Raw genomic sequence first — 15,112 nt, 5'->3', positions numbered from 1 at the left:
TATATGAGCTCTAATACACAAGACTACTCCTAACTGACAGGAAAGTGATAAGGAAGATGAGGATCAATTCGGCGACCTACAAATGCTTAGAAATCAGGATCCTGAGACAATATACACTAAAAGGAAACAATGATCTATTATTCTTTAATTCCTTGTTCCATTGTTGGCAAAAGAGTTGACTGAAATAAATGAAGGAGAAGAGACGACTTGCTCCATTTCTCATAGAACCCAGTATCCCACCCTGATCTAGCCCATTCCCTAAGGAGATGCATCCTGAGGGCGGCCGCCCCAGCCCCTCCCCAGTCTCACCCTCCCTGGACCAGAGGGTTTCAGTGATGACTCAGAACCGATGACTCTATTAACTCTGGGGATCCAGACTATTTTCTGAGATGGGTAGGCCCTACTTCCTGTTTTCAAAATGTTTCCTGTCAACCAACCAGGAGCTTCTGGTCCTTTTCAGGCAGTCACATCACAGTTAACTTAAAAGCCATCTTAAGTCTAGGAGTTTGCTTGGGAGATTGGCCCCGAGGTGTTCTTGATTTGAGGGAGTGGCTCTTACATCCCACAGAAAAATTAACTGGGGATTTCCAGGTATTCATGTCAGCCGTCTGTTGAGATGAGGCTTCACAATGACTGGGATGTTTAGAATGTGATAAATTGGTGATTTAAATGTTCTATTTCCATGCCATATTTCACTTTTTCTTTCCAATACAGCAGTGGTTCTTAAAGACTCCTGGGGGTTCCTGTGATCCTTTTAGCGGGGCTCATGCGGTCAGAATTATTTCAAAATAATACTAAGATGATATCTGCCTTTATCACTCTCATTCTCTCACAAGTACACACTGAACTCTGTGAGCCTGGCAGTTTCACAGTATTTAAAGACTTTTCTGATGAGATTGGTAGTGATAATAACATATGTGAATTTTTAATATTGTGTGTCAGTACTTGGAAGATCTGTGTAACTCAGTGACCCGGGATTGCCTAAATGATCAATGCTTGATGCTATAAATCATTCACGAGTTAAAAATCTATGGTGCAAAATACAACAGAGAGTTTTAATGTAACACAGTACCAAGTTACTGATATCGGATCCCACACTACAACTAACCATTAAAAAACTACCACTGTCCAGTTTTGGAATCGCAGCAAAGAAGAATATTCACAATTATCTGAAAAGGCTATTAAAATATTCCTTCCTTTTCCAACTATTATCTGTATGAAACTAGATTTTCTTCAAATACTTAAATCAAAAGAAAAAACATATCATGACAAAGTGAATGCAGAAGCAGGTATATTCCAGCTGTCTTATACTTAAACTACAGATTAAAGAGATCTGCAAAAATGTAAACAGCGTCACTTTTTCCACTAATTTTTTTGTTTTGTAAAAGTTAATTTTTACAAAAATATGTACAATTTGTGTTAAACAGACTCAGGGCTACAGGGGTGGTCCTAGCTGTCTAGCACCTGGCCCTGGAATGACTGAGGGTAGGGGCAATATTGGCTTGGTTTATCATTATTTTAAAATAAATCAGTAAATATTTTTACATTTCTTAATTATAATTTCTAATATGATAATTTAAAGGCACATTTTAAAAAAGCTTTTTGGGATCCTCAATAATTTTTAAGACTATAAGGGGGGGTCCTAAGACCAAAAAGTTTGAGAACTGCTGCAATAGAATAATTAAAATACCTTGCAAAAATGGACTCAACTAATATTTATCAATTGTCCAAAGCCCTAAAAACACAGCAGTAATTTTATAGAGAAACAGACGGGTGATGGGTTGGGCAGATGTTTTAAAAGGGTCTCAGCTCTGGTGGTAAAGGGAGCTGACATACACTTGAACTGCCCTGGGAGATGAAGCCACATTCACAGTTAGGCCAAAAGAAGAGATGACCACGTACGTGTGCAGGTGAGCGGGGACCAGTGGTGACAGACTTTGGGTAGCGTTTAGCTCCACAAGCTCTGCAGTCAGAAGGTGCAATCTTGACTGACATTTCCGAGCTAGTAATCTCAGATAAATTAATCTCTCTAGGTCTCAGTTTCCTCAGTCACTCTTTCAGATAAACTCAGAGAAACTGCAGGACAGTCCTGGGACAAAGAATATTACTACCGTGTGGGGCTTCTTGGCAGTCATCCATGGCCTCCAGGAATCTACAATTTTTTCAGATGGGGAAATTAGACGAAGTGAACATTTTAATGCACAGCAGGACATCTCAGAAGCCCAGTTTTATTTTTTGAGCTAGGGAGCAATCAGTGCAACTCTGTGCTAAAGCCTATAGATTAATCAGAGGCCATTCAACAGCAAAGTGTTAACAGCACTAAGGTATTCATTAACCAGCTCAGTGATGGCTCTCAAGATAAGGGCTGGATTACAACAAAGCTGCAATCATACTTTTCCCCAAAAGAGGCTGAACTAGAGAAAGGCGAGGTGAAGGTGAGACAGAGATGGCTCCAGGCCACAGAGAAGCCCCAGAAGGAGTTAAATCAGATTTATAAAAGTCCTCCATGCATTTCCCAACAAATATCTGAATGCTTGCCATGAGCAAAGAAGCAGGCCTTGACTTTAGGACTTTCTCTAAGAGACGAAAGGATATGAACATAAGTAAATATAATACCATATACAGTAAAAAGCAACACATAAAGAGAGACGTATGAAACATAATGGGAAGGTGAAATGATAATTCCATTGGGGAAGTTAGGGAAGTTTTCTTGAGATAAATATGTGAAGAATAAGTATGATGTGGACATTCAGAGATGGAAAACTAGGGCATCTTAGAGAGGGTGTTTCTGGAGCTAAACAGAGGGTAGAAAACAAACGCCATGTGTGAGAAGCATCTAGGAGCTCATTCTGGGTTAAGTACAGGGTGCTTGAAGGGGCACAGTGACTGGAGTCCAGGGGAAAGGCTGGGGTGCTGTGAATGCCATGCTGAAGGGCTGGGACTTCATTAATAAGTAGAGTGAATCTGATGAGGGGAATTTCCTCTCCCATTCTTAATACTTATTCTAAATTGTCAATATTTTCTTTAAACCCCCTACTCAACCTCCCATTCCCTTCAATAAGATTTTTAATTTCCTACACTATTGAAAACTAGAGTCACCTTCCTCAACCTCTTCCTCCCTATCTACAAACTTATCCACATCCACCCTCCCCTACTTTCCTGACATTTTGAGGGACAAGGTGCCCCTTTCCTGTTAGACATCACATCTTCCATGATTGTGCCCTATTTTCTTTTCTATCCTACTCCATTTTCTACCCCCACTTCCCCTTCTTCTGGGCTCCCCTACCCCCAGATTATAAAAATGCTGATATTCGCCCAAAGCTTCCTCAAAGAAGCTTGAATGAGAAGTCTACACTCATTGTCTCCATTTCCCACTCAATATGGCATCCATCCCTACGCTGGACAGAAACATGTCTTTAAGTTCTCAATAACTTATATTGCCGAATCCAAGGACATTTCCAATCTGATCTCAGGAAGCATCTCTGTTAAATTTCAATCCATTGATCACTCTCCTGCCTTCTCCAACCCTGTGCTCTCTTGGCTTCACTGAACTCTTGGTTCTCTTAGCATCTCTGACGACCATTCATTTGTTTTCCTTCATGAGTTCTACCTGCAACGCTCATGAATGTTAGCAGTTGTGTCCTGGGCCCACTGTTCTTGCACCTGACACAATCTCTTTGAATATACAATCTCATCACGTCTCATGGTTTCAATCACCACCTCACAGCTCAAAACCTCAGACTCAAATGAGCTATCATTTGACTGTCTGTGTCTAAAACACCTCTCTACTTGGTTATCCAACAAATAATTCAAACTTGGGATGTCCTAACTGGAACGTACTTTTCTTCCAAACCTGGAATATCCTTTCTTCTGTCTTACTGCTGCCTCACCAACACACACATATATTATGTGACTAATTCCTGTTTATCCATTTTTACCTTCCCCAGAAAATCTCTGCTGAAACTCCAGGTTAAGATAGATTTGTGCCCTCCAAAACACCAAAGCATATTTCAACTATGGAATAATACCATCGATGCCATTATATACATAATTTTTTAATGTATATGGCTGCTCATCTAACTGTAAGCTCCCCAGGGCAGGGATGGCGTTTTAACCACCTTTTAATCTCCAGGACCTAGCACAATCCTTGACACGTGGCAGGCACTCCCTAATTTCTTGGTGATGAATAAGGAGAGCCATGTTTTAGGGAGCGATCTGCTGACAGTATATAAAAGATAAAGGAGAGGGAGAAAGACTGGAGGAAATGAAACTGCAGCAGAACAAAGCAATACAAAAGTCTGAATCAAGATAGGATTAATAGGAATAGAGAGAAGGGCATGGACACAAGAAATTTTGCTGTGATAGAATGAACAGAACTAGTAAAAGACAACTAGGAGGTGAGAGACACAAGGAACAGGCAAAATGAATCATCTCTATAATTTATTCCAACCCTTACAAACTTTCCAGCATTTCTTTAAAATGGGGCAACTAAATGGCCTAAGAATTGGATTTTGGTGGTGTTTTTTGAAATCCAAAAATATCTATTATGTGATATTTATAATAATAGAATGCTCAATAATTATCTACAAGTTCTCTCCTCTGTTCTTCTCTTAGTTTCCTCATTTATCAAACATGGGTAAAACTGGAGGCTTTTAATCTATCATAGGATAATTTATCAGCATGACACTATCTATCTAGAATAATTAATTACTAGAATTTGCCACACTCAAATAAGGTGACCCAAAGAGTTTCATGACTTTTTTTTTTTAACCTACAATTATATGTAATTCTTAAACAGAGGTGTTTGAGCTAAATTCTGATGTTCAGATGCTAAGAGTTCTTCTCTATGTTTTAGAACATAAGGCTTGCTGCTGTGATGAAGACTTTACTGCTGAAGCCAGTCTGCCAAAGTGATCCCAGTGTCTTGAGGCTGGCTTTCGAGCAGAGGAGGCGGGGCAGGGTCAGAGCAGAGAATGGTCCTAATAAGCCGGTAACACTTCCTCCAGGAGGAGACAACATGGAGCACGGAGGGGAAAGGTAGGCTGAGGACGCAGGGAGGGGTCTGGGAACGTGAGACCAAAGGGGAATGCAAGAATCAAGCAAGATTAGCAATACCAGAATTTCTTAGGCTTATTTGTCCCAGTGTAAAGAGTTTACCTGATTCATGATGGAAAACTTCCTCCCTATTCTGTTGTCCGGCAGCCGAAAGCCCTTCCTCCTCATGCCATCTTCTGACTCTGACTTAAACACCTTCTCAGGATCCCCTTTCTCCTCTCCTTCAGACAGCTCCTTTTGCTTCCTTTTCTTTCTCCTGTTTCGTCTTTCTTTGGCACTCTTGGAACTGAGTTTAGAAAGTTCAGATGAGCTCCGAGGGGAGCCTCCCCCTTCTTCACCCTCTTCCTCTATGGCGTCTTCGGAGACAGTGCCTGCTGAAGTGGCCATGGCAGCAGCCTAGGGAAGAAGCCAGAGCAACAGGCCAGATCAGAATGAACTGGGGCCACCCAAAGCCAAGCAATTAGTGCAGGTCATTTCCTTCCCATAGATAGCGAAAGGAGGGAAAAAAGGAGGAAGGAAAACCAGCCTGTCAGAGGAGACGGTGGCCAGGGCCTGGCTGTTTCCATTGCCTAGTTGAATTTGTGTCGCGGCACACAGCCCTACATAATCAGAGCAGAACCCAGTGGTGAAAACTTCTGGATTTATTCTCTTGAGTGTCTCAGACAAGAGCTTGGCTGCTTTCTTGGGACCAAAGGATCCCTTCTGGGCAACTCTGAAAATGAATGCTAAGAAACTATATTATACATTCTGGGCCCAACAGCGCAAAAATACATGTTTATTTGGATAAGGATTAAAAGGTAAAGTGTTAGGATGGTGAGATCACAAATTTGTCTCTCAAATTTTACTTTAATATTTTACCTGTATCTACTCTACAATTACAATCAATACTTTTTCTGAACACAGAGAATGTTTTCCTCAAGAAAAAGGCTATGCTTACACGAAGTACCATATAGCTGCTCTGGCCACTTTTTTTAACCCCAGCTGTCATAGCAGGTGAACATTGAACAGTTGAGAAATTCGAAAAAAGATCATATTGACAAATAATTTGGTCATTAAGACAAACAGAATAGTTAAACCAAACATCTGTAGTTGTTACTTGGGTTATTTTAATCAGATCAATGATTTCTATTTGATGATGTGCCTAGAAAGGATCACTTGGAGTGGCAATCACATGGGGCCTCAGTCATGGCCACCTGGCAGGAAGGACTATTCCAAGGAATGGATCACCAACCTGTGCCTCTTCCTGCTGCTTCTTAAGCTGCTCCAACATTGCTTTGAATTCAGCCTCTTTCTGCTCTGCTTCCTCCAGGGTTGCCTGATTCTGCTCCTCATAGGCCATGGCCACCACAGCCAAGATCAAGTTCACCAGATAGAAAGAACCCACAAAGATGACCAAGACGAAGAAAATCATGTATGTTTTCCCAGCTGCTCGTAAGGTCTGTAAAGACAAAGACCATTTTCTGAGTCACGTGTATCAAATGAACCAGGTTGAAAACAGCTCGTGGGCTAACGTTCCTCTGTAGGGGCACTGCTACATTTTGAACAGGGCAGCCCTTCATTGTGTGGTACTCCTTCACACTGCAGAACACATCGCTCCCCCAATGGCCGAATGGCCTCCCTTATCCTCAACTCACAGCAAATGTCAGTAGTACCTCTCATTCATTGTGACAAAAAAGGTCCTCTTCCATTTCCAGATACTCCTAATATACTCCTTTCATAGAAAAATGCCTCATTTTTTTTTTAAAGGAAAAAATGACCTGGGCTAAGAACTGTATCTGTCAGTTGGATCTAAAACAAGTATAAAGAAAAGAATACAAGACTTCAGTTCGTTTATCTACTGGTCCTCAAAGAGAATTAACAGACAAATTCCATCTTTAGAATCAGGTCCAAGTCACAGGAAGTTGTCATCTTGAGTGACATCCTTCCTTATCCTTTAATAATATGCTTAAAGAGAGATATGACATAAAGGATAGTGGGGAGAAAAGAAGAAGGAAGATGCCAGGACTATTCCTTTCACTAGGAAGGAGCAAATAAACATCAAAGAACAATGGAATCAACAATACAAAGAGACTTATGCACCCCTATGTTCACTGCAGCATTATTCACAATAGCCAAGACGTGGAAGCAACCCAAGTGCCCATCTACCAATGATTGGCTAAAAAAGCTGTGGTATATATATACAATGGAATACAACTCAGCCATAAAAAAAAGACAAAACTGCCCCCATTTGCAACCACATGGATGGACCTTGAGGGTTTTATGTTAAGTGAAATAAGCCAGACAGAGAAAGACAAACACCATATGATTTCACTTATTTGTGGAACATAAACAAACTTACGGACAAAGAGAACAGTTTAGTGGTTACCGGGGGAGGGGGGTGGGGGTTGGGCACAAGGGGTGAAGGAGCACATTTATATGGTGTCTGACAAATAATAATGTGCAACTGAAATTTCACAATGTTATAAACTACTATGACCACAATTAAATAAAAGAGAAAAAAGAACAACAGGGTTTTAGGTTATATATATGTGACCCACTATTGCTTAATTTTCATCTTTATTCTTTTCAACCACAAATACGTAATGGAACTTAGCATCAACCACAAATATTTCATGAGACAGATCTGAACCTGAGGGAACTCTAAGCTGTCCAACAGAAAGTAAGAATTCCCTGGGAATTGAATTAGAAGCTTCCATTAAAGAGATTCCTTCATGCCTGAGTGGGACATGTTTCTCATTCTCAAAATGGCATCATCAAATGCAAGTTCAAATGGAAACAATGGATGATTGTAGAATTTCTAAGCTAGAAGACCCTCAGCAATCACCTAGACTAACTTCTCCATCACAACCAGCAAAGTTAAATGACTTGCCCAAAGTCACTAGAGTAGAATGGTACTGACCTTTTTTTTTAATCTGTCACAACCTGCTTGAACAAGTCCAGATGTGTTACAAATCTCAAACATTTTGATATATTGAGACTCCAAGGTCCTTGTGGATAGGAACCTCATCTTTGTAATTCTAGCACTAGCATAGTGTTTAGCACAACGTTTAATTAATATTTCTTAAAAAGATGCCCTAAGCCCAAAATATCTAAAAGGAAAAATACTGCAGATGGGCTGGTGAAACAACAAGAAGGAGGCAGAGAGAGTAGATTCCCAGGCCAGGCAAGAGGCTGTCGAGGCTGAGCCTCTACAGCTATGCATGACTGAGCATTCAAGAAACAGAGACGAGAGCTGGGAGAATTCACTTAATTTTGCAAACCAGCTGGCTCTGAGAAATACCATCCTAAGATCCTGTATAATGTCTTTACTAAAGGTCTTACGCAGAATGCCCCCAACCCCACATATACTCATGCAAGTTCTATCACCAAAGAAAAAGAGGGAACACTCAAAAAAGAAGGACTACTTACCAACTGATACAAGTTTTCCCAATAGTCCTGGGTCATAAGGCGAAATAATGCCAAGAAGGCCCAGCTGAAAGTGTCAAAGCTCGTGTAACCATAGTTGGGGTTCCTTCCTGCTTTCATACACTGGTATCCCTCTGGGCATTGCCTGAAGAAAGAAGGGGAAGTTCCAGGCTTTTCAACATAATTTTACCCAGTCATCAGTTGCAAGTCATCTCCATGACTATGGAGATAATAATAATCAACTATAGAGCTAGGCCAACAAACAGGAATTAAAAAAAGAAAGAAAGAAAAGAAAAAGAGGAAAGAAACAAAGTAGCCAGCTCCATTTTTCAAAAAAGAAGTCCTAGGGACAGCCTAGGGTCAGAATCACCTGGCATGCCTCTTAAAATGCAGATTCCTCTGCTCTACCCAAGACCTAGCAATATAAGCTCTGGACAGGGGATCCATGAATCTGCACTTTTTTGTGTGTGTGAGGATTGTCACTGAGCTAACATCTGTGCCAATCTTCCTCTATTTTGTATGTGGGACGCCACCACAACATGGCTTGATGAGCAATGTGTAAGTCCGTGCCTGGGAACCGAACCCACGAACCCCAGGCCACCAAACAGAATGCACAAACTTAACCACTATGCCACTGGGCCGGCACCTGAATCTGCGTTTTTAAGAGGCATGCCAGGTGATTCTTATGCAAGTCAAAATTTGAGAACGACTATCCTAGGTTCGTATCAATGTGCAATTCAACCAAATTCAACTTAGCTATGATCCCAAATGACAAATGACTGGAAGTTCCTCTTAATCATCTCTGTTCTCTTAACACTCACTGTGACAACTCTACGTCATACTGAGGATTTCATGACCTTAGTTACAACAGTTCTTCTCTTTTAGTGTCACCTGATATTTATTTCAACATAATTTCCAGTATCTACTTCAATACAGAAATTAAATGGACTTGTAGTTGTCATGGTCATCTTAAAACACCAGTTCCTAGAGGACCAACATACTCTGAATAATGACACTACACCCTACATTTATACAGCCTTCTGTCTACAGAGCACTTTCATGTATGTTATCCAACTGGATCCTTACAATAACCCTTTGAGGAAGGGAGAACATGACTCATTAAATCCATTTTATATATGAAGAAACTGAGGCTTACATAAGTTAAATGGCTTGCCAAAAGTCTTAGAGGAAGAAGCAGCAGAATCAAGACTCAAATTGTATGGCTTACACTCATGTTCACAGCAGCATTATTCACAATAGCTAAAACGTGGAAGTAACCCGAGTGTCCACTGACGGATGGATAAATAAATGTGGTATATATATATACAATAGAATATTATTCAGCCTTAAAAGGAAGGAAATTCTGACATATGCTATAAATATAGATAAACTTTGAGGGCATGATACTAAGTGAAATAAGCCAGTCACAAAAAGACAAATACTCTATGATTCCACTTACATAAGGTACTTAGAATGGTCAAAATCATAGAGACAGAAAGTAGAATGCTGGCTGCCAGGGGCTGGGGGAAGGGCGAGATGGGGAGTTAGTATTTAATGGGTACAGCTTCAGTGTGGGAAGATGAAGAGTTCTTGAGACGCATGGTGGTGATAATTGCACAATGATGTGAACGTACTCGATACCAATGAACTATATACCTAAAAATGGTTAAAAGAGTAAATTTCACATTATGTGTATTTTACCACAATAAAAAAAAAAGTGGGAAAAAATGCTACTACTCTTTTCCCTCATCCGCGCTGTCAAGCCTTAGAATATTTGGGGTCATCCTTGGGTGCTAACCTACTAGCCAAACAGTGTCCTTACTCTACATTTTATCAACTGTGTTACAACAGAATGAGAGGAGTTTACAAGAGACAGGCAAGATATCTTGTGTTACAGAGTCTATCCTTAGTCTTTCCCATCTTTGATTTTGGCTTGAGACTACAGGGACATTCAACTACCAGTGAAATGTCAGCCTGGGATGGACAAATATGAAACAGAAAGAAAATCTGAGTCAACCAATATGTAGACTCAATTAGGGTACTACATGAGCACAAAGAAAAGTGAAAATATTGCCCGTTTTCATTTGACACATTATTTTAAGGGATGAGAATAAAATTAGGTGAGCTACTTACCCAGCATCAGAACTGTTCCCACAGAGTAAAGGTTCCAGCATGCCAGGAACCGTGTAAAAATTCGCTAGAAAAGTTTGAAGAGGCAGGAAATGAATACGGCAGATTCAAGTGAATGAGAGAATAAGGTCACACTGTCCCTAATCAGCCCCAGTGGAAACAGCTATTGATTTTAGCTCATATACATCTTCTCTGACAGCAGTGAAACCTGATGAGAATTCTTTCCCGTTAATTATTTTCCTACATATATATTTAAAAATGAAAAGTGCTGCCATACAGCCCTTAATGCCACATTCTTTTCACAGACCCCTGACTTCCACTCATACTCCAAATCTAAACGCCAGGTTCTGGTACCTGAATCAGAGGGGACGAAGAGTGAATTTTCTGAGTTCTTTATCCCTTTATACAACTTTATCCGTCTATCCTTAAAACTTCTCTTTACCAAAGACAAGCTGGAAACCCTCCCTGGTCACTAGTTACCACGTCCTATTTTAAATTAGAAGGCATGTTTCCCTCTCCTGTATGTGTCTCTGAAATCCTCTTTGCCACATTTCCTGATGGCTAGTTAACTGCCTGGATTTCCTCAAGAGTCACCAACAATCATCTTGCTAACTTTCTCCCATTATTTTATGGAAGTACTACCACACCAAATGCTCCTTAGCGTAAGACCCAAGCGCTCTGGTTCCTGAAATGAAATTACTAAAACTCCTTAACTGTAACAGGATCAGTGGTCGCTCACCTTGGGAGCGACCAGATTACCTGACTCCCGAGACCACATCGATTACTAAGGTCTTAGTAGTAAGCAAGCTTACCAGGCATATTCTGAACTAAACATTTAAATATCTCAGGTAACCCAGTGAGGGGAAAAAAGGATTTTTTATCAAGCTTCTAAGCCTGATTTTCAAAGCAAAAGTTTAGGGGTACAGGTGAAAAAGGCAGAACGTTTCATTTTTGATTTTAAAGGGGGAGAAAAGAGAGAGAGGGAGTAAGGGCTGGTGTTCCAGAGCTTCTGAGCACAATCCACCTTGAGGAAAGGGAAGAGCTTCGCTAGGCCACCCCAGAGGTACCAGCTTTCCTTTCCGGCCCCAACTACTTTTTCAATGCCCAGCGGTGACTTCTGACCACATAAACTAGAGATAGACTCTTCCTTCTCCTCTTGCAGAGGAGGGGCCACCTACTTTTATTGTTGATATACTCTTCCCAATCAAAGCCTTTGGTGCCATTTTCAAGGTAGCTCTCGTTGAAGTTTATGGGCCACACCACACACTTGTTCCGCAGGTTCCCCATGAACAGTTGCAGCCCGATCAAGGCAAAAACACTCAGGCAGAACACTGTCAGGATCATCACGTCTGACAGCTTCTTCACGGACTGAATGAGGGCGCCCACAATGGTCTTCAGGCCTGAGGAGACAGAACCCCCAGAATCAGAGTCACCCCAGAGCCCTCCCCACCTCCCCCAGCCGCCCTCTTAGCTACTGGCTTCTACTCCTCCCCACAGCCACTTTATCTTTTATACCATGAGAATGATAATGGGTCAGCGATATTATTCATTTTTCCAGAAGTATCAATTCTTAAGTCAATAATTTTTTAATAGAAAAAGAAAGTTCCTTCTCCAACATGTGGCTCTTTTCTTCCTGGAAGTACTTTCCCGTCTCTGACTGCTTCTCAGCTCCTCAAATGAGTCAAGCTCTTACTTGCCTCAGAGCCCTCACGCATGCTGTTCCCTCTGCCTGGAATGCTTCCTTCCACTCCCCTGTCCTACCTGCCTAACTCCTAGCCATCCTTGCGGTCTCAGCGTGAACGGCAATTCCTCCAGAAAGTCTTCCCGGACTTCACCACTCTTCTCCCTCCTCCATCATTATTAATATTTTAATAGCACCTTCTACCTTGCTCTGTGGCATTTATCATAGCTGTAATTAATTATTTACATCTGTCTTGTTCACAGCTTTATCTATATTGCCTAGCCCACAGCAGGTACTCAGTAAATATGAGCTGAAGAAACAACTGGAAAACTCAGGGACTGAGGAGGCTTCTAGGTTGGAAAGAGAACTACTGGGAAGTTAAAGCCAGTAAGTGTGAAGGTCCTATAACATTTTCCCAAGAGTTCTAGAAACGCCAGTGTATCGAAAAGGTTAATTATTATCAATCCAGTATTTATGGTTTATCTTTCCACTTAAAAACGCACCTTCTCTGTATCACATACATGCCCTATTCTCTACAACTGACCATTTTTCTGTCCTAGATTAAAAACAAAATTAAAAAAAAAAACCCATATAGCCCGCTTGAATTTGAGGTTTAAATGCAAGCTGCTGGTTCAAATTTGAACCTGCAGGTAGATTTCTTAACTGCATGGGGAGAGATCGGTGATAGGAGATACAGAAAAACATGGTTGTGGGTTCACGATGTTTGGGTCAAAACTGAGTCTACATGTGGCTCTCCTGGGCACGCCCAGACATCAGACCATCCACAGGACACAGCCAGTGAAGCCCTCAGCACTCATAGGCGCCAGGGCGCCAGGATGGACAGGAGGCAGAAGCAGAGCCTGGACACACAAGCCCCCAAGGGATCTCATCCCTGACCCACTTCTGAAGACAAGAATATCAGACTGAAATTCAAGGGAAATTCTAATCCTGGCTTTGAAGTGTGAGTCTGGGTAGATAATTACTAATCTTAACCAAGTTATACCAGTTACTTGTGTGACCTCAGCAATACACCTAACCCTTTGGAATCTCAGTTTTTTCATCTTTAAAGTGGGGATAATTACAGTTGAATATGATAGAGCTGTTGTGAGGATTAAGCACGATTCATACAAACACTTAACAAATGCCTAGTACACAGTAAATGACTCAAATGCTAACCTTTTTTGTCTGAACCTCAGTTTACTCATCTATAAAAAGATATTTGCAATACCAACCTCACTGACCATGAATGTAAAACACCAAGGACAGTACCTGGCACTTCACGCTTGTTAGCCATCACTATTATACACATGTTGTCCTCCCCAAAGAGAGATGACCGGGATACCGACACTGCATGGCTAACTTCGCACGACGGTGCTCTGACGAGCGATGTGGACATGACCCTTCTTTTGCTGTATTTTGCAAGTGACCACTTAGAATTTTCAAAGGTGAGTCCAATAGTAATAAAGGATGCTGGGCATACCACAGGACCTGGCACAAAGCAGGCACTTAATATATTTCTATTGAAAGAGTAAATGAATGAGAAATTTTCTTTCCTCTCACACAGATAGCCTGAGAGGGATCTAAGAGAAATTAAGGAAAAAAGAGCCAAGAGTTAGACTGCAGAGATACAAAAGTGTGCAAAGGCCTGTGCTTTCTTACAGATGGGACTTCCATGGAGACTGCGGCCACCCAAGGGCTTAGGAAGAGCTTGTCTGGGCTCCAGGACCCAGGCATTTCTAACCTGATTCCCTTTCTCCTCAGAGGGCTGTGCAGAAAGAGCACCAGACAGAGAAGCAGGAAGCAGGAATTCTGGTCTTGGCTCAGCCACTATTTATGATCCACTGTGTTTCAGAACAAATTTAAGGTCGCCGCTCAGTCTCACTTCCCCATACACAGAATGGGGATAAACACAGGAGTATGTGGCAGTGGGCAGTGGAGGAGAAGCCGAAGAATCTTCTCCAGAAGTCTTTAAAAACAGGGGCAGAGATATTCACTTGTTTGAGACTGTTGAAATTTCAATCTTTTATTCTTTAGGCCCTGGGAAATTGTATCATAACCACAAGAAGGTATTGGTGGTATAAAATAGAAGGCAGCCATAGACATAAAAACTGCTCCAGGGTTATGGAACTTATTTCCATAAGTTGCTGAGGAATAGAAAAGTCCTTCATTATATTGGGCTGAGCTGAGGCAGGTCTATATTGGGTCAATAATTCAATTTTAATCTCCTAAAATTATACAGTTCTGTTTTCAAAGTCAAAGAGTGATTTAAACAAAGAACAGTTGAAAAAGTCACTGAAGAATGGCTGTAAAGTTTCTTTTTTCCTGGACTTCTTTACAAAGAGCTTATACAGCCATCTCTCCTGAACGGTTCAGACAATCACCTCTCTGAACACTGGATGATCATTCAAGTCTCTTTCTATTTTAAATAAATTGAAAAATGAGCTGTAAGCTATCATCTGTATTAGTAACAAGAGTATAATACTACAAAATAGTCAAACGAATGCATTTGTGATACAAATAAATAAACAAACAAATAAATATTTTAACATATAAGTTTAGCATGAGTCTAATCTGATTTTCCTGAGCTGGGAACTCCCAGGACAGTTCCAAGGCCACAAGCTCAAACTATCCCCTGTTCCACAAGGGTGGGCTCCCAGCAGCCTTGTTTATAGGAAGTGACCCTCTCTTAGTAGGTTATAGACATCAGAGTGAACATCTGACCTACATCCAGACCCTTTCCTCCAGGAATTTGGAATGGAACAAGAGACAGTCCAGTAGTCTTTTCACGTGGTGGGAGTGATAATATATAAATTTGGGAGCTAAGTGGTAGCCATGTTCTGT

General features: G+C 41.1%; 1 protein-coding gene across 11 annotated transcripts in view; it reads right to left on the bottom strand.

The window, feature by feature from the left end:
• SCN8A (sodium voltage-gated channel alpha subunit 8) overlaps positions 1-15,112 on the bottom strand; it is a 176,470-nt gene that overhangs the window by 71,739 nt on the left and 89,619 nt on the right. For all 11 annotated transcript variants that reach the window (XM_070621361.1, XM_070621362.1, XM_070621364.1 and 8 more), the window contains 5 exons: positions 11,769-11,990; positions 10,594-10,657; positions 8,464-8,605; positions 6,287-6,493; positions 5,158-5,451 (listed from right to left, as the gene is read on the bottom strand). In XM_070621361.1, the coding sequence (XP_070477462.1) occupies positions 5,158-5,451; positions 6,287-6,493; positions 8,464-8,605; positions 10,594-10,657; positions 11,769-11,990 (929 nt within the window). The remainder of the gene's footprint in view (positions 1-5,157; positions 5,452-6,286; positions 6,494-8,463; positions 8,606-10,593; positions 10,658-11,768; positions 11,991-15,112) is intronic.

Source organism: Equus przewalskii, chromosome 5, assembly GCF_037783145.1.
Source record: "Equus przewalskii isolate Varuska chromosome 5, EquPr2, whole genome shotgun sequence".
In the NCBI taxonomy this organism is placed as follows: domain Eukaryota; kingdom Metazoa; phylum Chordata; class Mammalia; order Perissodactyla; family Equidae; genus Equus; species Equus przewalskii.
This window is presented reverse-complemented; position numbering and strand designations above follow the sequence as displayed.